Source organism: Rana temporaria, chromosome 1 (assembly GCF_905171775.1).
Source record: "Rana temporaria chromosome 1, aRanTem1.1, whole genome shotgun sequence".
Lineage (NCBI taxonomy): Eukaryota > Metazoa > Chordata > Amphibia > Anura > Ranidae > Rana > Rana temporaria.
In genome coordinates, this window is record NC_053489.1 from 669,442,819 (window position 1) to 669,469,742 (window position 26,924).

At 47.4% G+C, this 26,924-nt stretch overlaps 1 protein-coding gene across 1 annotated transcript; it reads right to left on the minus strand.

Annotated features, from left to right (window-relative positions):
* Positions 1 to 1,586: 1,586 nt before the first annotated feature.
* Positions 1,587 to 26,924, minus strand: LOC120924601 (von Willebrand factor A domain-containing protein 5A-like). Its single transcript, XM_040335592.1, has 9 exons — positions 26,861 to 26,924; positions 22,686 to 22,888; positions 20,470 to 20,692; positions 17,887 to 18,056; positions 13,755 to 13,896; positions 7,143 to 7,312; positions 6,117 to 6,205; positions 2,866 to 3,010; positions 1,587 to 1,670 (listed from the first exon to the last, which is right to left on the minus strand). The coding sequence occupies exons 1-9, from the start codon at positions 26,913 to 26,915 to the stop codon at positions 1,587 to 1,589; spliced, it is 1,281 nt and encodes a 426-aa protein (XP_040191526.1). The 5' UTR covers positions 26,916 to 26,924.

The window sequence follows — 26,924 nt, forward strand, 5'->3', positions numbered from 1 at the left end:
GGCAGAAAGTAAAAGAAATATTGTTTTTCTTTCAAAACGGTCAGTCTTTTCTTGTTTAACTGCTTGCCGACCGGCCACCGTCATATTACGGCGGCAAGTCGGCTCCCCTGCGCGAGAGCCCGTAGTATAATGTCGACTCTCGCGCAGGCCACTAGGGGCGCGTGCGCCCCCCGCTTGCCCCGTCTCCCGTGCGTGTGCCCGGCGGGCACGATCGCCGCCGGGCACACGTGATTGCTCGTTACAGAGCGGGGAACGGGAGCTGTGTGTGTAAACACACAGCTCCTGGTCGTGTCAGAGGGGAAAATGCTGATCTTCTGTTCATACAATGTATGAACAGAAGATCAGTGATTTCCCCTAGTGAGTCCACCCCCCTACAGTTAGAACACACCCAGGGACATACTTAACCCCTTCCCCGCCCCATAGTGTTAACCCCTTCCCTGCCAGTGGCATTTTTATAGTAAGCCAATGCATTTTTATAGCACTGATCGCTATAAAAATGCCAATGGTCCCAAAAATGTGTCAAAAGTGTCCGAAGTGTCCGCCATAATGTCGCAGTACCGAAAAAAAACGCTGATCGCCGCCATTACTAGTAAAAAAAAATACTAATAAAAATGCCATAAAACTACCCCCTATTTTGTAAACGCTATAACTTTTGCGCAAACCAATCAATAAACGCTTATTGCGTTTTTTTTTTACGAAAAATATGTAGAAGAATACGTATCGGCCTAAACTAAGGAAAAAAAAGTTTTTTTATATATTTTTGGGGGATATTTATTATAGCAAAAAGTAAAAAATATTTAATTTTTTTCAAAATTGTCGCTCTATTTTTGTTTATAGCGCAAAAAATAAAAACCGCAGAGGTGATCAAATACCACCAAAAGAAAGCTCTATTTGTGGGAAAAAAGGACGCCAATTTTGTTTGGGAGCCACGTCGCACGACCGCGCAATTGTCAGTTAAAGCGACGCAGTGCCAAATTGCAAAAAGTGCTCTGGTCTTTGGGCAGCAATATGGTCCGGGGGTTAAGAGGTTAAATAATAAAAAAAATTGCATGAACATGCAATTGTCAGTTAAAGTGAGGAAGTGCCGCATAGCAAATAATTTCCTGGTCAAGAATGGGGGTCAAACCTTTCGGAGCTGAAGTGATTAATGTTTAAATCGTTTTTTTTTTCTTTCTTTCTTCTTGTGTCCTTGTCATTACAGAGCTCAGTAGCTCAAGCTGATATTTACACATATATACAATGATAACTGAATAAGTCAGACCAGTGATTTATCTGCCTCCCTCCTGCTGTTTACAGATTAATTCTCACATAGTTTACATCAGAGAGAGACAGTCGTAAAGCAAGCAGTTTTTGCTATTTTCTCTCTTTAGAAAACCCACGATGCTCTGTAAAAAAAATGGTACAGTGATCCTGAATGCAAAAACAAATAGGCCAATGTATCTGAATAGTGATGTTGAAATATTATATCTCACCATCAGACGGCAGAACTGTCAGGTTTATAGGTGGTGGAGGATGACATTACGATACAGTGAGATAGGATACGGTTGTCAGATTTCAATATAAACAGAAGGATGAAATATTTAGAATTACCGGTGTTTTTGAGCATTTTTCTGAACTTCATCAATCACTTGTTTCGTGTTTCCGACTTCTCCGTCCGTGAAGACAAAAAGCTGGAGAGAGGGCAGAGATGGGAAATACAACAGTATAAGAAAAAGCTCAACATATTATATTGGCCATGTTCACACGAGCATATGAATCCATGCCCCCTGTGTTGGCCGTGATTACCCACACGCGGGGATGCACAGGTCTTCCATGCATCCCCGTGTTGGCAATCCCATTTCTGTCAATTGGGGCACAGACAAAGCCACTGCTCCCAATGTGACATCCATGCCGGTGCGGGTGCAATGCCTCAATCCCTGGGTGCATTCAAGCCCATGGCTGCACACGCACAGATGTGCCATGGGGTATGGATTCATATACCCCACGGGAAGGAGACCATTGAAACCAGCATTGCTTAAAGGGGAGTTCCAGCCAATTTGTATGTTTATTAAAAGTCAGCAACTACAAAAAGTGTAGCTACTGGCTTTTAATAAACAGACACTTACCTGCTCCAGCGACGCGCCGGCCGGGGCTCCGCTCCTCTCCCCCCCTCCCCGGCCGGCGTCTTCATTCTCAGTGTGGGCACCCAGGCCGTGACAGCTTTCGGCTTCACGGCCGGGCACCCACTGCGCATGCGCGAGCGGCGCGGCCCGGCGCTGCGCCGTGTAATTGGCCAGGAGATCACCTAGGACCTGTGACGTGTCCTAGGCGATCGCCTACAGCAGCCCCTTCCTGTAGGCGATTAAGCTTAGTCGCCTACAGGAAGGAGGAAGTGGGACAGGAAGTCCCACTCTTCCTGAAGCCCCCACTCCCCCCCCCAAAAAAATTACATGCCAAATGTGGCATGTAAGGGGGTGAGGAGTGGGATAAGCGGAAGTTCAAATTTGGATGGAACTCCTCTTTAAGTATAAACTGATCAACACTCTATTTCACTGGCTTGCTTTAATATAGTAGTTCATACTAAAGTTATATTGGGTCAGCCACACCTCCTGACCTTTGGGGGGGACACCTCCTGACCTTTGACCCTTGGGGGAGGTCCCTAGTCCAATCCCTAAGTCTTGGTCTTCTTCTCGAAGGGAAGTTCATCAGGGTCAGCCACACCTCCTGACCTTTGGGGACACATCTCCTGACTTTTGGGGACACATCTCCTGACCTTTGACGACACACACCTCCTGACCTTTGACCCTTGGGGCATAATCTGAGTGCTTGGAACTCTCTTACTTCACACTCAGCAGCAGCTACCAAATGCTTTACAGCCTCACATACCTGTCGGGGGTGCTCGGCTCTCCCGAGTGTTTGGTAGATCTTCTGTAGAGGTTGGAGAATTTCTGTTCCTCCAAAGCTGGCGTCCATTTCATTCACTTTCTTCACCGCCTCCTCCATGGACTGCTGTGTGTACTCCACACTCTCCCTGGGGTGACATTATTTTATAAGGTCATATTATATGGTTGCTGGAGCGGATGTAAACTGCAACTCACATGGGGCAGATTGAAGGGTGATCGAGAGCTACAGAAGGCACTACAAAGGGCTAATATGCCTGAAATACCAGAAGAATTGACACAATTTCCAGAATTGAAATTTGTTGTGGCATGAACATGCCTTACCAAGACCACACTGTGCTTCTCTGATGTCCATCTATCAACTAAATGTTTCCAACAGTCTGAGAGTGGATATAAATAATGAAAAAAGCAGCCAAACAATAACTGACGTTGTAACACCCCTTTCACACTGAGGGCGTATTGCAGGCGCTATATATTAAAAATAGCACCTGCAATCCGCCCTAAAAGTGCTGCTCTATTGTCTCCAGTGTGAAAGCCTGAGGGCTTTCACACTGGAGCGTTGCGCTAGCAGGACGGTAAAAAAAGTCCTGCTAGCCGCATCTTTGGAGCGGTGTGCTCCTCCACCACAGCTGCCCAATTAAATCAATGGGATAGCGCGGCTATACCACAAAAATGTAGTTCTAAAACACAGAGGGGGGTACACAATAATATACAGTCCACCACGCTGTTATTCAGTGTAATGAATAAAGTGAAATAATATGTAGCCCACCACACGAATTCAGTGTAATGTATATAGTACAATATATAACCCACCACAATAATTCAGTCGGAGTCTAATGACAGGCCATCCCCGCTGGAACTTTATTCTTGCTTGTACCTTTAAGAAAGCGATGCATTGTGGGACTGCAAGTAGCAGGAGATATGGACTCCATTGACTCTTAGGAGAAACAGACTACACTTCCCACAATGCCCTGCGTCACCTGAGCATGTGACACCTCCGCACAGACTTATGGGGGAGGTTACTTAAGGAAAGGGAGTGGCTGTCTTCGCTCTCTCGGGACCTGCATTCTTCTCCTCTGCGGAGCTGCTGACACAACACAGTTGTGCTGTTAGGCCAGAAGCCTGGGCCTAAAACCACGAGAGACCAGCCATCCAGAAGGAAGCAAGACTCCAGTATCCAGCCAGTGTTTCCGGAGATCGAAGAGGCAGCCCAGCTGACAACTGAAACAGTGGAGCATCCTCGTCCAGGATCCTTATGCTGCGGAGCAGTGTTCTACCAACACGCCTTCTGAGGAGAATTCAGGCGGATCGGCCTGTCGGGTGAGAGAGCACACACTCAACTCCTACTTCCCCTTCAGACAGACACCTTAGTGCCACCTCACAGGCCGGAGACACATGTTGGCCTCCTGCTGAGACTTGGAGGCCTTATAAACCGTTTAAGTGTTTTATAGAAGTGACTGACGCTGGCAGGCGATCAGTTCACCAACGTTTGCTGTTCCAGATACTCTGTTGTGTAGCTTCATTCATCAATTGCCACTTGTGGATTATAAGTTTAACGTGCACCAACTGGCCGCAACGTGAGCTCTAACTGTTTACAGGACTGCCCGCTAGAGGGCGCTCGCGAGCATAGACTGCCTAGTTTAGTTAAGTGAATGGTACCATTCTTTAGTTTAGGTCTTTAACTGCTGATATCAATTGCTGATTCCAGTAAGGGCCCTTACTGAATCACAGTGAGTCATTACCTGCCAGTTGCTTGCTTGTGATGTAAATCTAAGCCTGTTTGCTAAGTTCACATAAAGTAAACTTATCTTTTCTGATTTAAATATATCAACTGTGTGGAGTGTATTTTCTAGTCTGGAGGGACCATCCAAACAGAACAGGTAATACTATTGGCATATTGTTATTGCATGTTGTGTGCCTGCTATTGTGACTCCAGCCAAGCAGAGGTCACAATACCCTGCAATACCAGACTTCTGATGTGTCAAGGGAGGGTTTGAGTAAATTAAATAGGGGTGAGCCAAGTCAAACAGAGTAAATCCCAAAACAAACCAGCGGCTCCTTCGGGGGTAGCGCTACAAATATATAACCCAATAACACTGTAATTCAGTGTAATGTGTATAGTACAATAATATATAACCCACCACACTATAATTCAGTGTAATGTAAATAGTACAATAATATATACTCCACAACACTGTAATTCAGTGTATTGTTGATAGTATTGCATATAGTACTGTACATTGGCAGCTATTTCTCCCTGAAAACACCCAAGTAACTCTCCTTTTTTTACTCCAGGTCTCTCCAACTCACACTGACAAAAGGCTGCTGGGAACAGTGGCGTATCTAGGGTATGGCAGCCATGGCAAGTGCCATGGGCGCCATAAGAAGGGGGCGCTGTTGAGTGGCTGGGCAGCAAGGAACTTACCAGGGTCTGTGGGTCTCCTTTTCCCTCCTCCCGAGCATAGACAGGATCTCCTTTTCAGCATCTTTGCTAATGGACAATGGCAGCACTATCCCTGCTGCGTTCAACCAAAGCCCTCCCCTGTTCTCCCAGGCACTCCCATTCCATCTGGTCGGATTGGCAGCACACAAAGAAGAAGGAGGAACATCAGTTTCTCCCTCTCCTCTGTGACAACTGAGGCCATAAGTTATAATGATTTCATCATTTTGTGTATTGGTTCTGTATTTACCTGGCTGGTATCAACTAAGAAAGCAGCCAATCAGCCTTGGAGGGCAGAGGAGGTGCTGAATGGAGGGGTCTGTGCGGAATGGGGGGGCTGTGCTGAAGGGGGGGTCTGTGCAGAATGGGGGGCCTGTGCTCAATGAAGTGGTCTGTGCTGAAGGGGGGGGGGGTCTGTGCTGAAGGGAGGTCTGTACATTCTCTAGGCTATATTTATATGGGCATGGAGTGAAGCTGAATTATTTCAAGAGCTATTTCACACTGCCAACTGGCCGTGTTATCGGTAAAGCGCCGCTAAAAAGTGCTGCTTTACCATAGTTTTAGCTGCAATATTCGGCCGCTAGCGGGGCGCTTTTAACCCCTGCTAGCATTTGAAGAAAGGGTTAAATGTGTATCACCGCTGCGGAAGCACCCCCCCTGAAAAAATTTCAGTGGACGCCCATGATCATAACACTGATATACAGAAGCCCATACTATAAAGGTTTATTATGGATTTAAAGCCTTTTAATGAAGCTGCTATACATAACATCTGCCCACAGTCCAACTTTTATACTCACGGGAAGAAAGACTGAAAACGGGAGCCAAAGCCATAGATATTAAAGTAACACCCGAGAGGTAAACTCTTTAATATAAGAAGCAGTGTCTCCTGCAGAGGAAAGACAATGGATAGGGTGAAAGCCAACATATTGAACATACTTAAAATATACAAAAAATAGCGGTGATACACCACCATGGGTCGAAATTTGGCTCAGCTATTTAATAGTATTAACCATGTTGCGGGAAATAGGCATTGCTTACCTGCTTTGGTTAAATAAAAAGCCTGTTGTTTACACAGGTCAATAACGTAAGCTGAAATGTATATTCACAGCTTAAAGCGGAGTTCCACCCAAAAGTGGAACTTCCGCTTTTAAGCACTCCTCGCTCCCTTACATGCAATTTTTTGGGGGAGGAGTGTGGACTTCGGTAGGAGTGGGACTTCCTGTCCCACTTCCTACTTCCACCTAGGGACCGCCTAGGCGACTCCTCCTCTGCCCCTAGGCAGCCCCTCCCTCTAGGCTATTTCCTGGGACACGTGACAGGTCCCAGGCGGTCGCCTGTCCATTCCGGGAGTGCAGCGGGACACGCGTTCCCGGACATGAAGCCGAAAGCTGTCACGGCGCATTTTCGGCCACTAGTGGGGCGCTTTTAATGAAATGAATGGAAAGTGAGGTCACCCATAGACTTACTATGGGGCTTCCGTTGTCCTCGGTCTCCACTGCACAGTGAAACCGTGACTGACAGCTCAGCGTGGGATCCGGTTGGAGCGGGTCAGATCGGCTTCCAAAAAAGGTATGTATACTAGTCTATTCTTTACAGGGATAGAGAGGTTAGTGTTAGATCCCTGGTGTCTATAGATGCAGGGATTTTAGATTTTGCATGGACTTCCACTTTAAAGGGTGCCTTGACTAAAAAAAGTTTGAGAAACACTGGTCTAGATGACTGTTTTATCATAAACGTGCAACTGTTTAAATTTACAACAAGGATCCTGAGACACCTTTTCATAGTTGTCAGTCTTACATGGTGAGTTTGGACAATTTACTGACCTTGGCAACCTGAATCCTCTGTGGGGCATTTGGCTCAGAATTCATTGGACACTCCATACTTCCAGATCGGTCTACAAGGAAAATAAACTCGCCGCAATCGGACTGCTCCTGTCCAGCTGGGAAACTCGGGAAAAAATTCAACATGGCCACTGACTCCGCCATGATGGACCCTACAGAACACAGGGAGAAAGTAAGATTGTAACAAAGAGACTAAAAAACGGATTCATTTTACTCCAACATATTCCACACGGCATTTACAGAGGCCACCCACCAAACTATTTTCATGGCCTTCCCTACTGTCACAGACTATCATTGGTATTACCAACAAATTGGTGTCAACCCATTAAGAGTGATTTAAGAGTGGGTGGGGTCTATTTACGGTTGTGTAGTCACTTTGTTACTTTGTAATATTTAATTTATGTACCCGTATATACTCGAGTATAAGCTGACCCAAATATAAGCCGAGGCACCTAATTTTACCACAAAAAATGGGAAAACGTATCGACTCAAGTATAAGCCTAGGGTGTCCATCTACATGCCTCACTGTGCCTCACTTTGCCTTACTGTGTCCATGTGCATGCCTCACTGTGTCCATGCCTTACTGTGCCCATGCCTCACTGTGCCCATGCCTTACTGTGCCCATGCCTAGACTGACGTTTAACATTGGAGTCTATGGAAGGGATCCCCGAGTTTGAAAAATCGGTGCTCCCCACCCATAGATCCCCCAAACAACAAACTTTGCACACTTGTAGATGAGAAATTGGGCTATACGTGTGCCAATTTTCGGGTTCAGGGAACCTACGACCGGCCAGTACCAGGTCCCCAAAGTCACCGGAGAAATTAACATTTAACATGGGAGTTTATGGAAGGGGTGTCGGCTTTGAAAAATCGGTGCTCCCCACCCGTAGGTCCCCCAAACAACAAACTTTGCACACTTGTAGATGAGAAATTGGGGCTACATGTGTGCCAATTTTCGGGTCCAGGGGACCTACGACCGGCCGGTACCAGGTCCCCAAAATCACTGTAGAATTTACCATTTAACATAGACTGACGTTTAACATGGGAGTCTATGGAAGGGGTGCCCGACTTTGAAAAATCGGTGCTCCCCGGCCGTAGGTCCCCCAGACAACAAACTTTGCACACTTGTAGAGGAAGAGTGGGGCTACATGTGTGCCAAGTGGGGTCCAGGGGACCCAAAGTCCGGGATATCAGGTGCAAAAAGGTTACTCGAGTGTAGCACTACCCCCTCAGGAGCCGCTGATTGTTTTGGGATCGGCGTATTAAGTTACCTCTATGTAGTGTCTAGGGGTGAAGGTAGTGAGTAGAGCAGAAATAAAATATCCAATCGGTAGATGAAATTTTCTGAATGCTTTATTTCCTTGGTCCAACACGACCAACATCAACTTGAGGTAGACAGAAAAGGTTGATGAAATAAAGGAACATTGCGGTATCAGGCTTTGGATAGAGAAAAGCAGTCCTGCTATTCTGTAGCTGCATCAATACGTCGCCACTCCAGCCAGAGTGGGTGAAGTGCCTCCGGACAGACCCCTGCCACAGGCCTGGCAGCCGGAGTGTCACTTTAGGTTGCTGGGAGGAACAAGTCTCTGCCACCGACTTGGCTCTGATTGAATATTGGGGCCTCTGCCACAGGCCTAGTGCAAGATTTACTTTGAACAGCAGAGCGAATCCTCCCAGTAAATTACGTTAGGGTCACCAGTTGACAGTGCAAGTGTACCTGTCAATGTCAGGTCACCAGATCCCCGATGGTTTGTTCAAGCCCTTTTGGATAACCTGCCTCCGGGTTCTCCTCAAGCCGATCCCCCACCGAACGGTATACAGCCTGGGATCTCCTCAGTAGAAGTGGGGAACCAGTAAGTCACTGGGGCCCCTTTGTGGCATCAGTTGCTCCAGGCCAGGAGGCCCAGAGTCAGGAACTCCGCGTAGTGCGCGACCCCAGGCCAGGTAGGCCATAGTGGTGGGGCCCGTGATGTGCGCACACCCTAAAGGTGGGTGCCGCACCTGGAACCAGGAACCTGCGAAGAACCCAGAACAACAGCCTCCGCCACAGAAATACCCCCTCCCAGCATGCTCAGCGAGGCCCAACTCCTCTCATTGGCTGCTGGGAAGAAGCGGCTCTGCCTGGATCCCTCCGGCGCCATCTGCCGTCCAGAGATGAAACCATATCTCTGGATGCACAGACTGACCCACAGGACAATCCAGGATTTGGCGACAGCCAAATTTAACAAAATTAAGAATGAGAGCAACTTATCTCTCTCATTCTCCCATTAACTTTAGCGTAGTGCCCTTTCTGAAAGTATAGGGGGCGCTACACGATTATAAGCCGAGGGGGGCATTTTCAGCACAAAAAAATTGCTGAAAAACTCGGCTTATACTCGAGTACATACGGTAATATACAGTAGTCTATTTCTTGTACTTCTTGTTATATAATTGTGCCATCCAAGGCCGAAGTTGAGAAAAAAAAAGGACATTTAGGATCAAGGAAGAAGAGAATGATGAGACAATGGAGGAGGCATAGATGGAAGTAGAGGAGAAAGAATAACATATTCAGACAATACTTTTGACATCCTCCAAAAATAGTTAAAGTTTTGCCAATAATGACTAAACATCTCATGTTTGTGCAGCAAAAATAAAGGTACCCCCTTATCCTTCATGGGTAAAAAAGCCATCTGGTTTTAGAGCAGTGGCCTCCAAACTTTCTAAAAAAAGGACAATTTTACTGATCTTGAGACTTCAGAGGGGCTGGGCCGTGGCCAGTGGAAGTAAAAAATGCCCTGGCGTCAGTGGGAATAACAAATGTCCTCTCGTTGGTGTCAGTGGGGAGAGAAGCTCAGTTCATGTTGGGACAAGAAGTCTATTGTATGCTCATTATTATGAGCAAAGGCTCATTGCACAATGGGCATTGGCACACTCACACAAACATATTAGCATGTGCACACATGCACACACACATCCTGTACAAGCACCAATCGACCTATTTAAGCCGGGATATGAACATCTGAAGCCAAAAACAGCTGCTGTAAAAATGTTCAAAAACGTCCAGTGTGCATGAGGCCTTAAAGCCTAAAAAAAATATTAAAAGCTAGCAGCTACAAATACTTTTAATACATGGACACTTACCTGTCCAAGGCGCCCGCGATGTCGGCAGCCGAAGCCGAGTGGTCACTCGGCTGTCGGCTGCTGCTGCCGCAAATCCTCGGTGAGGGACTCAGGAAGCTTCACTTCCTGGTTCCCTACTGCGCATCGGCGAGTCGCGCTGCGTGTCCTCACTGGTCCCTGCTGTCTTCTGGGACCTGTGTGTCTCCCAGAAGACAGCGGGGGGAGGACAGAGTAGGCGTAGGAAGTGGCATAGGTCACCTCGATCACCAAGGTGATCTATGCCAGAAAGTGGGAGCTAATACCTGTATTACGCAGGTATCTGCTCCCTCCTCCCCCCTGAAAGATGCCAAATGTGACACCGGAGGGGGGGGGAGGAGTGAGGATTCCAAAAAGTGGAAGTTCCATTTTTGGGTGGAACTCCACTTTAATGTACAGCACCACAAGAAAGTGTTCCCAAAGTCCACCACAAATAGATTACTATTCAAATCTCACAAGGAGATCAAAGAACGTCTTGCTGCTCTGCAGCCAAATATGTCCCGATCCAAAAGGACTCTCCAGACTCCTAAGGCAAATACACTCCAGGGAAGGGATTTAAATACAAGAGGAGTGTAACGGAATGGCCCGTGACACCCAAAGACCTTTGAAGGATGGGGGGTACTCCTGTGCCAGCTTCATTAATGACTCTTGGGTCTAGGGTCATCCTATGCCCCTTTTGGGCATAGGGTGACTGAGAAATAATAATTCATGTATTGCAGGAGATCTGAAAATATTGCAGGCGATTTCATGCTGACCCACACCAGGTCAATAGACTCCTAAGATATTCCATTGTCCATTGTGTGATGCTAATACTGTGTTGTGTGTATTGTACTGATTGAGTCTGTAAGGGTCAGATGTCTAGCTTTGAGGTGTTGATTGAGGCTGGCTCCTGAAAGACATTCCATTGTGTGATGCTAATACTGTTTTGTGTCCATTGTGCTAATTGAGTCTGCTCCTAAGACCTGTTCATTATGTATGCTAATGACACTGTAAGACCCGGTTCACACTGGGGCGACACGACAGGCGGCTCAGCCGCCTGACGTGTCGCGTCCCATTCAATGCAATGGAACCGTTCTAATAGGAGCGATGCAAGTCGCTCCGGCTTAGAAAAAGGTTCCTGTACGACTTTGGGGGCGGCTTGGGGCGACCTGCATTGACTTCTATACAGAAGTCGTTTTGCAAATCGCCTCTGAAGTCGTCCTCAGGACGACTTGCAGAGTCGCCCCCGAAGTCGCGCCGCTGCTGTGTGAACCGACTCTTAAGATGTGGAATGTGACTTGTCAAGCTGTAGTAATTAACCCCTCTAAATGCGGAGACAGACCGTCTGGATAATGAGTAGTAATTAACTCACCTGAATGTCATTATCTAAAAGAATGTGTGGGTGGAGTGTGTCTTTATCCCTGTGATTAACTGTAACATGCTTGTAACTGCATAAAAAGACTGAGTTTTACCATTAAAAGGTTCATTCATTTGTTTTGGAACCAGAAAAACAGAGCTTGTGTCTCGTCTTAATTCTGGGGGAATGGATCGTGTCTGTTGGATGGTTGGAGTGTCGGATAAGCTGTCGTGGGGCGATGGAATGGCATATCGTAAACGGTGATGACCGTTACAAGGAGGTTCACATCTGGACAAATGTGGACCTTCTCTTGTATTTCAATCCCTTCCTTGGAGTGTATTTGGCTTAGTAACTTTGGAACATGACATATTTGCAAGGCGTTCTGTGATCTCCTTGAGAGATCTGAATATCTAATAAGGAGTTCCGTTAACCATTTATGGTGGGAAAAAAAAAAGTTTACCTAGTGCATAGCGACCATCCAATACTGTACTGGAAGTGCTGAAGTCTCTGAACAAGTGATCCCTCTACATCCTGGATTTCTTCTTCTTCTTTTTTTGGGGGGACTTTTTGTTATTTTTCTCTATTTCCATTTGTGGTGACGGGGCTTTGGAAACACTTTTTTGTGGTGGTGTACATTAATGTGTTCCACATTAAGAAAGAAGATTGTGAAGGATTATGAACTGAGCACTATTTTTTTGCACTTGAATAACCATTTTTGCACATTATACATTTTATAAGTTGTGTTATGCACTATTGTTTTTTTTACTGATTTTACTCTTCACATGAAATGAGGTGATTATATGCTTGGAAGTAATCTACACTTAAAATGTCAGCCCACCCTATCTCTGGGGATACCATTACGCCTCCTGGAGGTCAGCGGGGGAGCTACATATACTAACAGGAAGAGATAAAACAAGCTCACAATACAGCATTTATCATCATGTGGACATGTGCACAATAACACACTAAGACCCCTTTCACACTGAGGCGCTTTTCAGGCGTTTTAGCGCTAATAATAGTTCCTGTAAAGCGCCTCTCATGCCTCCCCAGTGTGAAAGCCCAAATGCTTTAACACTGGGGCAGTGCATAGTTACATAGTTAGTTACATAGTTACATAGTTAGTCAGGTTGAAAAAAGACACAAGTCCATCCAGTTCAACCACAAAAAATAAAAAAACAAAATAAAAAACACAGTACAATCCTATACACCCAACTCCATACCCACAGTTGATCCAGAGGAAGGCAAAAAACCCCAGCAGAGCATGATCCAATTTGCTACAGCAGGGGAAAAAATTCCTTCCTGATCCCCCGAGAGGCAATCGGATTTACCCTGGATCAACTTTACCTACAAATCTTAGTACTCAGTTATATTCTGTACATTTAGGAAAGAATCCAGGCCTTTCTTAAAGCAATCTACTGAGCTGGCCAGAACCACCTCTGGAGGGAGTCTGTTCCACATTTTCACAGCTCTTACTGTGAAAAAACCTTTCCGTATTTGGAGGTGAAATCTCTTTTCCTCTAGACGTAAAGAGTGCCCCCTTGTCCTCAGTGTTGACCGTAAAGTGAATAACTCAACACCAAGTACACTGTATGGACCTCTTATATATTTGTACATGTTGATCATATCCCCCCTTATTCTCCTCTTCTCAAGAGTGAATACATTTAGTTCTTCTAATCTTTCCTCATAGCTGAGCTCCTCCATTCCTCTTATCAGTTTGGTTGCTCTTCTCTGCACTTTCTCCAGTTCTCCGATGTCCTTTTTGAGAACTGGTGCCCAAAACTGCACTTGCAGGATGTGAAAAAAGTCCTGCAAGCAGTATTTTTGGGGTGGTGCGAGATCGGTCTATACACCGCTGCTAAACCGCCCCTGCTCATTGAAATAAATGATTCAGAAGCGCTGCAACACACGCAATTTTAACAGTTTCTTTGGCTGCTAGCAGGGGTTAAAAGCTCCCCGCTAGCGCCCAAAAAGCGCAGCTTAAACGACGGCAAAGCGGTGCTAAAACTAGCACCGCTTTACCACTACCAGACCCACCACCTCAGTGTAAAAGGGGTCCTATGTGTTGAGTAATTGTACTATGACGCAGTGACAGTTGTAGATGTCACATCAGTTTATTTTGTCACCTGATGAAGTCAGTCCTGATTCTTGAGCAGCATCTGTAGATCCAAGCCCCGCCTCCACAATGACGCTGGGTTTGTTTACATCCATGTAATAAGCCAAAAATTCCACATCCCGATCAAACTTGTGCCCCTTCGCTAATGACACCTGCAAAAGGAGAAAAAAAACATAATAGTAGTTTGAACATTTTGGCCCGGATTCACAAAGCACTCACGCCGACATATCTCCAGATACGCAGCGTAAGTGTAAATATGCGCCGTCGTATCTATGCGCCGGACTCAGAAACTAAGATACGCCTGAAAATAGGCTTCATCCGACCGACGTAACTTGCCTACGCCGGCGTAGAGTGGGCGCATATTTACGCTGGACGTATTTGGCGCACCCATTGATTTTCTATTCACATATGCAAATGAGGGAGATACGCCAATTCGCGAACGTACGTACGTCCGACGCAGTGCGCGTAAAGTCATACGTCCGGCGTAAAGTTATGCCCCATAAAGGAGGTGTAACTCAGCAGCATCCATGCAAAGGGCTGCACCAGGGAACACAAGCCTACGTATTTTTTTCATAGTTTACGTAGGACGTGAATATGACTAGGCGTAGGTTACGTTCACGCCGTAGGCAGTGATCCCATGTATCTTAGGGAGTAGTTCGACGTGATTCTGAGCATGCGCACTGGGATGAGTCCACGGGACGGCGCAGGCGCCGTTCGTTATACATATCTGTCTGGCGCTCGGCCCATCATTTGCATGGGGTCACGCCTCATTTGCATGGCTCCCGCCCACTTCCATTTACGCCGGCTTACGCCTAGGAAACCCAGCGCAGTTTTGGCAGCACTGGCTTTGTGAATACAGTGCTTGCCTCTCTGCGCTGCGTCGGCGTGGCGTAAAGGAGATATGCTACGGCGGCATAAATATGCGCCGCTGCATGTGAATCCGGGCATTTCTGTCCAACTTAAAGTAAAGCTAACTTCTTTGTTTTGGCCACTGTAAAGAGAGATTGGAATGTCTGTCAGGTTTTATTGCGGGCTGTGGGGCAGATTCATATACAATGGTGCAGATTTGCACCGGCGTGGTGCATCATTTTTAGACTACACCGGTCCAGCGCGGAGAGGCAGTTAGGTGATTCAAGAAACTTTTTTTGTATACGATGCCCCAGCGGGGCGGGTTTTAGACGGCGTAAGGCTGGGTAAGGCCAACTGGGAGTCACCCTATGCTAATGAAGTGCCGACCGTGGTGCAGGGGTCACGCCGGGGCGCATCTTAGACCGCACATGCTCAGTGACATCCAGGGGTAAATGCCCCAATCTGCACATGCTCAGAACTGCGCCCCGGCGTGATCCCTGAGCTCCGCCGACCCACTACCAAAGCCCAGTCCATGAATCAGCCCAGACTTCCGCCCTGCAGGTGCAAATGTACTGAAGCTTTTTTTTTTCTAAGCTAGGTGGTTTGCATTGTGGTGGGGCAGTTATGGCTGATGAGGAATCCTCAGGTGGGCGGATGACCAATTTCAGCCCAGAGGAGAGGGCTGTAATTATTGAGGGCCTCTCCCAACATGGGGACCGCCTCTATGTGTTGTCCAGCAAGTGTTGTTGCTCAGGTCGTTTGTAACGCTGCTGCTTTAGCTGCTCTCCAGCTGACCTCTGCAAGTCTGGTGCAAAGCTACCCCTGCTTTTATGAGGTGTAACTTTGCACCGGAAATTTCAGCTCCGCTCACCGGGAGTAGCCTGCGCCGGACAAGCTTAAGTTGATGAATCGGCCCAAAAACCTCATTTGCATATTTAAAACAAAAAAAACCATGGCCACGCCAGATCGGACCAGCGTAAATCTGCACCAACGCCGCGCCGGCGTGGAAAGGTTACACCGAGGCGATGAAGTCTATTTGGAGGCGTAATCTGGTTCTCTGGGTAAGGCGCAGCGATCCGCCGGCGCAAATCTGCACTTACGCCGTGCATCTACCAAAAAAAACGGTGTAAGTGCTTTATGAATCTGGCCCTGTGCCTCTATAAGGGGGATTCACCTTCTCTATTTGTCATTTGTTAAGTGAAATCAAAAATTTAGGTTGTCACCAGAACAGGAATAAAGAGGAAATCTTCCAATGAGGACACTAGCTCTTTTGAACCGTCTGATTTCCAGGAATTTCCTTAGTGGGATTTGCTCTCATTTCTGTTTGGCTATGGGACAGGAAGTGAAGGGAAAAGGTACCAGGAATTATGTCATCAGTGCCTTCAGGGAGATCCTTCACCTAATCTGTGAGATCTCGCAGGATCTCAAAGTCTTGTTGTGTAGCGCCTGTGTACTTCCAAGTACCGGTGCTATTAAAAGTTAAGGGATAATCAGAGTATAGTTGACTCTGATTCTAAGGGAGGCTTCATACGCCCGCATCGCTGGACCGTGGTACAGGTGAGTGTCTGTTTATTAACCACTTAAGACCCGGACCAAAATGCAGCTAAAGGACCTTGCCCCTTTTTGCGATTCGGCACTGCGTCGCTTTAACTGACAATTGCGCGGTCGTGCGACGTGGCTCCCAAACAAAATTGGCGTCCTTTTTTTCCCACAAATAAAGCTTTATTTTGGTGGTATTTGATCACCTCTGCGGTTTTTAATTTTTGCGCTATAAACAAAAATAGAGCGACAATTTTTAAAAATAGTCAATATTTTTTACTTTTTGCTATAATAAATATCCCCCAAAAATATCTAAAAAAATGTTCCTCAGTTTAGGCCGATACGTATTCTTCTACATATTTTTGGTAAAAAAATCGCAATAAGCGTTTATCGGTTGGTTTGCGCAAAATGTATAGCGTTTACAAAATAGGGGATAGTTTTATTGCATTTTTATTATTTTTTTCTTTTTTACTACTAATGGCAGCGATCAGAGATTTTTTTCGTGACTGCGACATTATGGCGGACACTTCGGACAATTTTGACACATTTTTGGGACCATTGTCATTTTCACAGCAAAAAATGCATTTAAAATGCATTCTTTATTGTGAAAATGACAGTTGCAGTTTGGGAGTTAACCACAGGGGGGCGCTGATGGGGTTATGTGTGACCTCAAGTGTGTTTACAACTGTAGGGGGGTGTGGCTGTAGGTGTGACGTCATCGATTGTGTCCCCCTATAAAAGGGATCACACGATCGATGACGCCGCCACAATGAAGAACGGGAAAGGTGTGTTTACACACGGCCCTCCCCGTTCTTCAGCTCCGGGGACCGATCGTGGGACTCCAGCGGCGATCAGGTCCGCGAGTCCCGCGGTCACGGAGCTTCGGACCGGGTCGCCACGGCTGGGCTTAAAGGACAACGTACCTATACGTTGATGTGCCCAGCCGTGCCATTCTGCCGACGTATATCGGCGTGAAGGGGTCGTTCCACTCATAAATATAACATTACATCAGTAGTTTTAAAAAAATTTCATTAGTCCTTTACGAATTTTTTTTTTTTTTTTAGATGCCTTCAAAGTGTTGTTGCTAGGCAGAATAGTTAATCTTCCCTCTTCCTGCATCTTAATGCTTCCTAACCTACACCGCACAGACTCCTGGGAATGTAGTGGGTGTAACTTTCCAGGAGTCTGTGCACTCCCCAGTCTCAAAGAATCATGTGACTTGGACAGCACAGGTGCTGAAACCTGATCTGACACTGCTTGTGCAGCACTGAGCATGTGCGAGATCTGCAAGGCTGAAATCCAGGAAGTCATACAGTCTGGCTTCATGATGCCCACACTTAAGATGGCCCCAGTCAATTTCTATTTTATAAAGTGTCTAAATGCTGTAACAACCTAACAAAATGGACCTTGGTTTACAGACTAACTTTACTAGAATACATTAAGCTTGTGTATTACAGGGGTATTTATATTTAAATTGTGGCCGGAACTCCGCTTTAAGTGGTTAAAATTCAGCAGCTACGCTCTTTTTAGCTGCTGACTTTAAATAGGGTGGAACTCCGCTTTAAGTGGAACTAAACCCATCAATGTAAAGGCATGCCAGGAGTGCTAACTGTCAAGATGGCAGCTTCCTTGGCTGAAAAGGATAGGGGGGTTTAGTTCCACTTTAACCCTGGCACTGTGTATTAGATTATTGCAGGTATCCTATTCAGTCAGCTAAAGAAAAGAGCCTTGATACTTTTTGGTGTCCCGCTCACCTTGGCACTGGTCTTGTCTCTATCCATGTACTTCAGACTGGTGATGTCACAGTTGGACTCGATCTTAGCGATGCCATACGCAGACTGGAAGTGAGCTCTCAGACTCAGCGTGTACGGAATCTCACCAACCGCCACTTCTGGATTTGCGGCTGTTATGCTCACATCATGATCTGGAAGAGATAACAAGGAAATATCTCCCTGAGATAAAAAAAAATGCAGATCAGCATCGTTTCATGTTACCATATTCCTGTGCGATAATGGACGTCATCCTTTCCTATAAAGTAAAAATAGTGCTAAAACGCAAGGGCCCAGATTCTCAAAGGGCTTACGACGGCGCAACGCCATGTACGCCGTCGTAAATCCTAATCTGGGCCGTTGTATCTATGCGACTGATTCTTAGAATCAGTTACGCATAGATATCCATTAGATCCGACAGGCGTAATCGGATCTTAAATGCATTTTTTTTTTTTGCCGCCAGGTGTCGCCTCCGTAGTTTTCCCCGTCGAGTATGCAAATTAGCTAGATCCGCGAATTCCCGAACGTACACGCGGTCGACGCAGTGAAGTTACGACGTTTACGTTAGGTTTGCGCGGCGTAAAGTTGCCCCTGCTATCTGAGGGGCAACCAATGTTAAGTATGGCCGTCGTTCCCGCGTCGAAATGTAAAAATTTACGCCGTTTGCGTAAGTCGTCCGTGAATGGGGCTGGACGTTATTTACGTTCACGTCTAAACCAATACGTCCTTGCGATGTCATTTGGAGCAATGCACCCTGGGATATTTTTCGGAAGGCGCATGCGCAGTACGTTCGGTGCGGGAACACGCTTAATTTAAATGCTCCACGCCCCCTACCCGGCTCATTTGAATTAGGCGGGCTTGCACCGGGTGATTTACGCTACGCCGCCGCAACTTTACAGGCAAGTGCTTTGTGAATAAAGCACTTGCCTGTAAAACTTGCGGGGGCGTAACGTAAATGACATACATTACGCCGCCGCAGAGATAAGCCGGATCTACGAGAATCTGGCCCAAGTAGTTTTGTTAGATTCCAAATTGATCCCTGTGACTAGGCATGTGCAATTTGTTTTGTTCCAAATTCGTTTAACGAATTTCAACAAATTTGTTCATTCGGAAATATCCGAATTAACGAAAACCCATTTAACAATTTTTTTTACGAATATTCGCAAACTCAAATATTCGAAAATGTGAAACTTCTAAAAATTCGCAAATCCAAAAATCTGAAATAATAACTAATAACTTAAAGGGGTTGTAAACCCTCCTGTTTTTCACCTTAATGCACCTTAAGCTTTAGAGCCCTTTCACACTGGAAACGCCTATAGCGGAGCGTTAAAATAGCGGTAAAACACTGCTATTTTACCGTTTTTGTACCGCGTTTTCAATTCATTTTAATGGAGGGGGCGTTTTTTGGAGCGTTTTATGAGCGCTATTTTTCCTGCAAAAATGCCGCAAAAATGCACCAGTGTGAAAGGGCTCTTAAGGTGAAAAAACTTCTGGAAGTCATCGTCCCCCCAGCCCCCCGTTCTACTTACCTGAGCCCTGGAATGACCCACAGCGAGGACGCGCAGTCTGTCTGCCCGGGGTTTTTCGGCTCTTGATTGGATAGATTGATCGCAGCGCAGCCATGGGCTTTCGCTGCTGTCAATTAAATTCAATGACGCGGGGCGCCAGGGGGCGGAGCTGAGTTCTGCATTCAGCGGCCATGGACGCCAAATTCTGGAAACAGGAGCACGCCCGCAAGGTAACCCCCCCCCGGGAGAGCACTTCTCCTAGGGGGTTATCTGATACAGGGAGGAGCCGAGAGAGTCACCGGGGGACCACATAAAACGGCTTTCGGGGCCACTCTGTGCAAAACGAACTGCACAGTGGAGGTAAGTATGACATGTTTGTTATTTAAAAAAAAAAAACGACCCTTTAGTATCCCTTTAACTATTACTAACTATTAACCACTCAAGGACCACTTGCCACATGACCTGGCCACGTCACCTGGCCACGTCACCTACCACAAGTTGTGGATTGTCCACTGGCCACGTCACCTGGCCACGTCACCTACCACAAGTTGTGGATTGTCCACTGGCCACGTCACCTGGCCACGTCACCTACCACAAGTTGTGGATTGTCCACTTGCCACGTCACCTGGCCACGTCACCTACCACAAGTTGTGGATTGTCCGCAATGCAATGCAAGCAATTACATTTTTTTAATGTTTTTTTTGTATGGTTTTTCATCATTTGCCATCATTTTTGAGATTTCTAATGTAAAAAAATAGGTCACCTTTAAAAACGCCTATAAACGAAATCGCAGCAAAAGGCCGGTACCGCGTTTTGCGTCTGAAACGCGAAAACGTTTGCGTCTGAACCCATTTTTTTGCTTCTGAAAAAATGAGCATAAACGCAACTGCCGAAAAACGCAGAAAAACTTGACTGTGTGCATGGACACATAGGATAACATTGAATGTGTTCAGGGGCAGTTGAAAAAGCTGTCCAAATGCCTCTGAACTCGCGTTTACCAGCGTCTCGTGTGCATGGGGCCTTACACAAACGTTGAAGGAAAAAAAAAGCTTATTTGTACCTTTTGGGGTGTATCTCGGGTTGAGGACGGCCGGGAGTACAAAGCGCACAGCTCCATCTGCCTCCACAGGCAGCTCCAGTACGTATTGCAGGGTGACCTCGGCTTCCTGGCCAGGAGGGAGATTCCCGACACTGCAGCTAAAGATGTCCCCTGAGGTCTTATCTTTCTCCAGGAGGAAGGCTTGCCTACCCCGGCTGATGGCCTCATCGTAGGTCTTGTGAGCCTGGAGAAGAGAGGGAGCGTCAGCAAACTGGTTACGGTCATGTAATCTGTACATTTTTATAGCAGTTTAGTTTTGCAAATCTGGGGCCGGATTCAGATACATTGCAGTATCTGCCGGCGCGGCATAACGTATGTCAGATACAATACGCCGCCGTAACTTAGGGTGCAAATTCCGTATGCAGAAAGAACTTGCGCCCTTAGTTACGGCGGCGTAACGTATGTGTGGCGGCGTAAGCCCGCCTAATTCAAATGGGGATGATGTGGGCGTATTTTATGTAAATTCACTATGACCCCACGTATTTGACGTATTTTACGAACGGCGCGTGAAAAAATCCCAGTGCGCATGCTCGAAATTGCGCCGCAAGTCGTCATTGCTCTAGACGTGAACGTAACTTACGTACAGCCCTATTCGCCAACGACTTACGCAAACGACGTAAAATTTTCAAAACTCGGCGCAGGAACGTCCATACCTAACATTAGCTACGCCTCATATAGCAGGGGTAACTTTACGCCGGAAAAATCCTAACGTAAACGACGTAAAAAAATGCGCCGGCCGGACGTACGTTTCTGAATCGGCGTAAATACCTAATTAGCATATTCCTCACGTAACTATACGGAAGCGCCACCTAGCGGCCAGCGTAAATATGCAGCCTAAGATACGACGGTGTAAGACACTTACACCGGTCGGATCTTAAGGAAATCTATGCGTAACTGATTCTCTGAATCAGTCGCATAGATACGACGGCCCGCACTCAGAGATACGACGGCGTATCCGGAGATACGCCGTCGTATCTCGTTTCTGAATCCGGGCCTATGATCTACATCCAATTTGGTTTCAGTTCCGGAAGCTGTAAATGCTGCTGAAATGCCCTATGGAATGGAAACATTCCTTGTAATAGGAATAGTGTGCGACAGGTCCTCTTTATGGAGACATGTGGGGTCTATAAGACCCCACATCTCTCCTCCAGGCTGAAAAGCCTGAGATAAAAAAAAAACTAACAATCACAGGTGTTCCAGCCAAGTCCCTGGCATTGTTTACTTCCGCCGGCCCGAACGTGATGTCATCATAACGTCGCGATTGGGCCGCTGAGAATCATAGAGACTGCCGGGGACCATATGGCCCTCGGTTTTCTTTATGACTAATTCCCGGCGCATTCCGCAGAAGCACCGAAGAGTAGCGGGGGCTTCCCTTCCTGCTGCCTGTAAGAACGATCAAGCGGCTCAACAGCCATTATGATTATTCTTACGGTAAAGGGCATTGTAACAGGAGTCACTTTTGGGCACAGATTGAGCCAGGAGATGGGGTACACATGTTGGATTGTTTTGGCGTGGACAGTGATTTACAGTATATTCCTTAATGCCTGCAAAGAATATTCTATGACCCATTTCTATGCTTAGCCCTGACTAGTGACATGCTAATTGAGTCAGGGCCTGGAAGACATTCCATTGTCCTTGTGTAAAGTTGTTAATCCAGGTCTGCTCCCAGACCTCTAATTATGTATGCTAAATACTGTTTATGTGTGGAATGTACTTGTCGGAAACAGAGCGTCTGTCTGGGGATGTGGATTGGAAGGAGATCATTGTGTGATGGTGTTTTGTTTGTTTTGCTGTTAATGAAGGAATGTTTAGTAATTAGCCTTAGTGTGTGATTAGGGGGGTGGAGATTTAATTGTCCCTTTGAATACTTCCATGCCTTGTACTGTATATAAGCTGAGAAGAAACCATTAAAGTTGTCTTCATTTTGAAACCAGTAATGGAGCAAGTCTCGTTATTCTGGGATGTCTGATGCCTGTTGGACGGTTGGAGTGTCAGATGAGCTGTCGTGGATGGGATGGAAGGTCGTAAACGGTGGTGACCGTTACAGGCATCTTCGGCTGCATTGGATGCGGTTCAAAACGCATCCAATTTGCATATATGGGACCCCAGCGTGTATAATTATGTCTCAGATGAAATTTTCATGTGTTCTGATGTGTTTGTCTTGTAGTCCTCATTACCTGCTCCTTCTCCTGGAGGTCGGCTATAATCTTCTTCCCCTCTATTGTGGCCTCAAAGCTGTAGACGGCGGAGTCTTCATCCATGGGGAAGACAAAGATGGCTTCCACCGCATTCTCCTCCTCATTCTTATACTTGAGAGTCGCCGATACGTCCGCCACAAAGCCTTTCACCTGGACGTCAACCCAGATCCCCTGCAGAGGGACTGGACACACACAGGAGAATCACAAAATTATATCTGCTGTCTTGTATCTTATAAAATGAAAGTGGTTGTAAACCTCAGACATCAAAATATGAACAAAGCACATCCCTCTATAGTGTGTACTTGTCACAATCCAGAGCACTGAGGGCCATATTCTCAAAAGAGATACGACGGCGTATCTCCAGATACGCCGTCGTATCTCTGAGGCCTTGTACACACGACCGAACATGTTTGCTGAAACTGGTCCGCGGACCAGTTTCCGCGGACATGTTCGGTCGTCTGTACGGCCGACCGGACCGGATTCCCGGCCGAGCGGAAAGGGTTTCCAGCAGACAAATGTTTCTTAGCATGCTATGAAACATGTCCGCTGGAAACCTGTCCGTCGGACATGTTCGGTCGTCTGTACGACTCACCGGACATGTCCGATCGGCCGAAAGCCCTCGCATGCGTCAAAGTGATTCGACGCATGCGTGGAAGCATTGACCTTCCAGGGTCGCGCACGTCGTCGCGTCATCGGCGCGGCCACATCACTGCGTATCCTGTCCGCGGGAAATTTGGTCTGAAGGTGTGTACAGCCATCAGACCAAATGATCCCAGCGGACATGTCCGATGAAAGCGGTCCGCGGACCGTTTTCATCGGACAGATCCGGTCGTGTGTACAAGGCCTGAGTCGCGCCGTCGTATCTATGCGCCTGATTCTTAGAATCAGTTACGCATAGATTTCCCTTAGATCCGACTGGCGTAAGTCTCTTACGCTGTCGGATCGTAACTGCATTTTTACACTGGCCGCTAGGGGCGTGTACGCTGATTTACGCGTTAAAATATGTAAATCAGCAAGATACGCGAATTCACGAACGTACGCCCGGCCGACGCAGTACATTTACGCCGTTTACGTTAGGCTTTTCACTGCGTATAGTTACCCCTGCTATATGGTGGAGTACATGCGGCGTACCAATGTTAAGTATGGACGTCGTTCCCGCGACGAAATTTGAAAATTTTGCGTCGTTTGCGTAACTCGTCCGTGAATGGGGCTGGACGTAATTTACGTCCACGTCAAAACCAATACGTCCTTGTGGCGTATTAGGAGCAATGCACACTGGGAGATTTCCACGGACGGCGCATGCGCCGTTCGTGAAAAACGTCAATCACGTCGGGTCACAGAAGATTAACATAAAACACGCCACCCTGATCCACATTTGAATTAGGCGGGCTTACGCCGGCCGATTTACGCTACACCGCCGCAACTTACGGAGCAAGTGCTTTGAGAATACAGCACTTGCCCGTCTAAGTTGCGGAGGCGTAACGTAAATCTGATACGTTACGCCACCGCAAAGATAAGCGGATCTACGTGAATCTACCCCTAAGTGTCATTTCTGTCTGCTCCCTCCTTCTTCTGCTATCAGCGTGAGTCACTTCTGAGAAGTTTTCCTGACACCAAGAGAAAAAAAGGTGACAGGGGAGGGACCTCTAGCTGATTGACAGCCTCAAAACTGTTCCTGTGTGCTGTGCCCCTTCCCTCCAATCAGCTCTCAGAGCTCTCCTCAGTAAAACACACCCCCCTTCTCTTTACCCCTACCTTCCTATTCACACTGACCTTGCATTCTCTGCCCCCCCCCCGACATTTTTATAATGCTACCTCCATGAAGGCCGCTTGCTGTATCTGTACCCCACTGTTGGCCCCGACCCTGTAAGTCCCCTGACTCCCTGGGTTCAGACCAATGGCGGCTGGTGGTATATATATATTTTTTTGGGGGGGGAGCCATTTTCTACCTACCCGGTCCGTCAGATCACAGGCCCCCCCCAGTTGGTCGGTTGCCAGCCCCACACTTACCCCATCTAGGTTGCGGGCAGCGCTTGCTCCGGGCGGCGTCTCCTTCTCCTGCTGCTTCACGGCATCTTGCCCTGTGTCTCCTCCCTCCTCCTCCTGCTCGGCGGCCAATTATATCGCTTCTCCTCTCGGGCCAATCGGGTGACGGGTCTCAGGACCTGCTTCCTGATTGGCTACGATGAAAATTAGATAGACAATAGCGAAAAATAATTCACTATTGTCACCCAACTGGGTGGGCTCGGGGCGCAGTGCGTCAGGCCCCCTAATCTACATGCAGGGCTTCAAAATAGGGTGGGCTCATGGCGCAGGGCACTTCCCTCCGAGCCCACCCATTTGTGCGACAATAGCGATTGAATATTCGCTATTCTCACACTGATCCTCCCGGCCAATCAGGAAGCAGGTCATCCGATTGGCTGAAAGGACCGGCGATCCTATTGGACGCCTAGGAGGAAGAGGGAGGAGACACGAGGCAGAAGCCTCCGTGATGTAGAGGAGGAGATGCTGTGGGACACATGTAAAGCTAGACTCTACTGGGGAAACCTGCTATAAAAAGAGGGACTCTACCAACCTGATGCATTCTGAACACAGGAGGTCGGCCACCCGGCACGGGCGCCAGTCAGTGAAGGCTTTGCATCTTCTGATTGAATGCAAAGCATTCTCTAATTGGATGAGATGGAGAGTGTTATGTCACCACCCTTCGTATCTCAGTGGCGGTGCCTCAATAGAGGGCGCAGGAGCAGCGCCCCCTCTCGCTCGCGCACCGCCACTGAAAATTAATACACAGATTCATGTATTGCATTAATCTATGTATTGTCGCTGCCCACTATTCAGATGGCCGGCCCCCTGGTGAGCGCCGACCATCTGAATAACGGCGGCTGGTTGGCTTTGGAAGTGTCTATCAGAGCCAGCCTGAGGGTTGTAATCTGCTTCCAAATAGTTAACCAGGGGACACATGGGGTGTGCGTTCCCTGGTTAACACCGACAGGCGTCTCAGCCAATCAGGGCGGGGGGGGGGCAATCTGGCGTCATTTTAAGGGGCAAACTGGCGGCAATTGATGGGCACAGTGGCGACAATTGATGGCACAGTGGCTGCGTTTGATGGCACAGTGGCGACAATTGATGGGTACAGTGGCGACAATTGATGGGCACAGTGGCGACAATTGATGGCACAGTGGCGACAATTGATGGCACAGTGGCGACAATTAATGGCACAGTGGCGACAATTGATGGGCACAGTGGCGACAATTGATGGCACAGTGGCTGTGTTTGATGGCACAGTGGCTGTGTTTGATGGCACAGTGGCTGTGTTTGATGGCACAGTGGCGACAATTAATGGCACAGTGGCGACAATTGATGGGCACAGTGGCTGTGTTTGATGGCACAGTGGCGACAATTAATGGCACAGTGGCGACAATTGATGGGCACAGTGGCGACAATTGATGGCACAGTGGCAACAATTGATGGCACAGTGGCTGTGTTTGATGGCACAGTGGCTGTGTTTGATGGCACAGTGGCGACAATTAATGGCACAGTGGCGACAATTGATGGGCACAGTGGCGACAATTGATGGGCACAGTGGCGACAATTGATGGCACAGTGGCTGTGTTTGATGGCACAGTGGCGACAATTAATGGAACAGTGGCCACAATTAATGGCACAGTGGCGACAATTAATGGCACAGTGGCTGCGTTTGATGGCACAGTGGCGACAATTGATGGCACAGTGGCTGCGTTTGATGGCACAGTGGCGACAATTGATGGCACAGTAGCTGCGTTTGATGGCACAGTGGCTGCGTTTGATGGCACAGTGGCTGCGTTTGATGGCACAGTGGCTGCGTTTGATGGCACAGTGGCTGCATTTGATGGCACAGTGGCTGCATTTGATGGCACAGTGGCTGCATTTGATGGCACAGTGGCTGCGTTTGATGGCACAGTGGCTGCATTTGATGGCACAGTGGCAACAATTAATGGGTACAGTGGCTGCAATTGATGTGGTTTTTTTTTGTTTGTTTGCGCCCCCCAAAAAAATTTGAGCCACTGTCGTATCTACAGACTGCGAGGTCATCAAATGCAGCCTCCATGTGTCACCCAGGAAAGGGTTCAAAGCCGGGGGGCCACACTGTAATGTGCCGTTGCTTATACACTCACCTGGCTGGTGGGAATCCACAATGATGAGGCCATAGTATGGAGAAGATGGCGGCATTATTGCAGG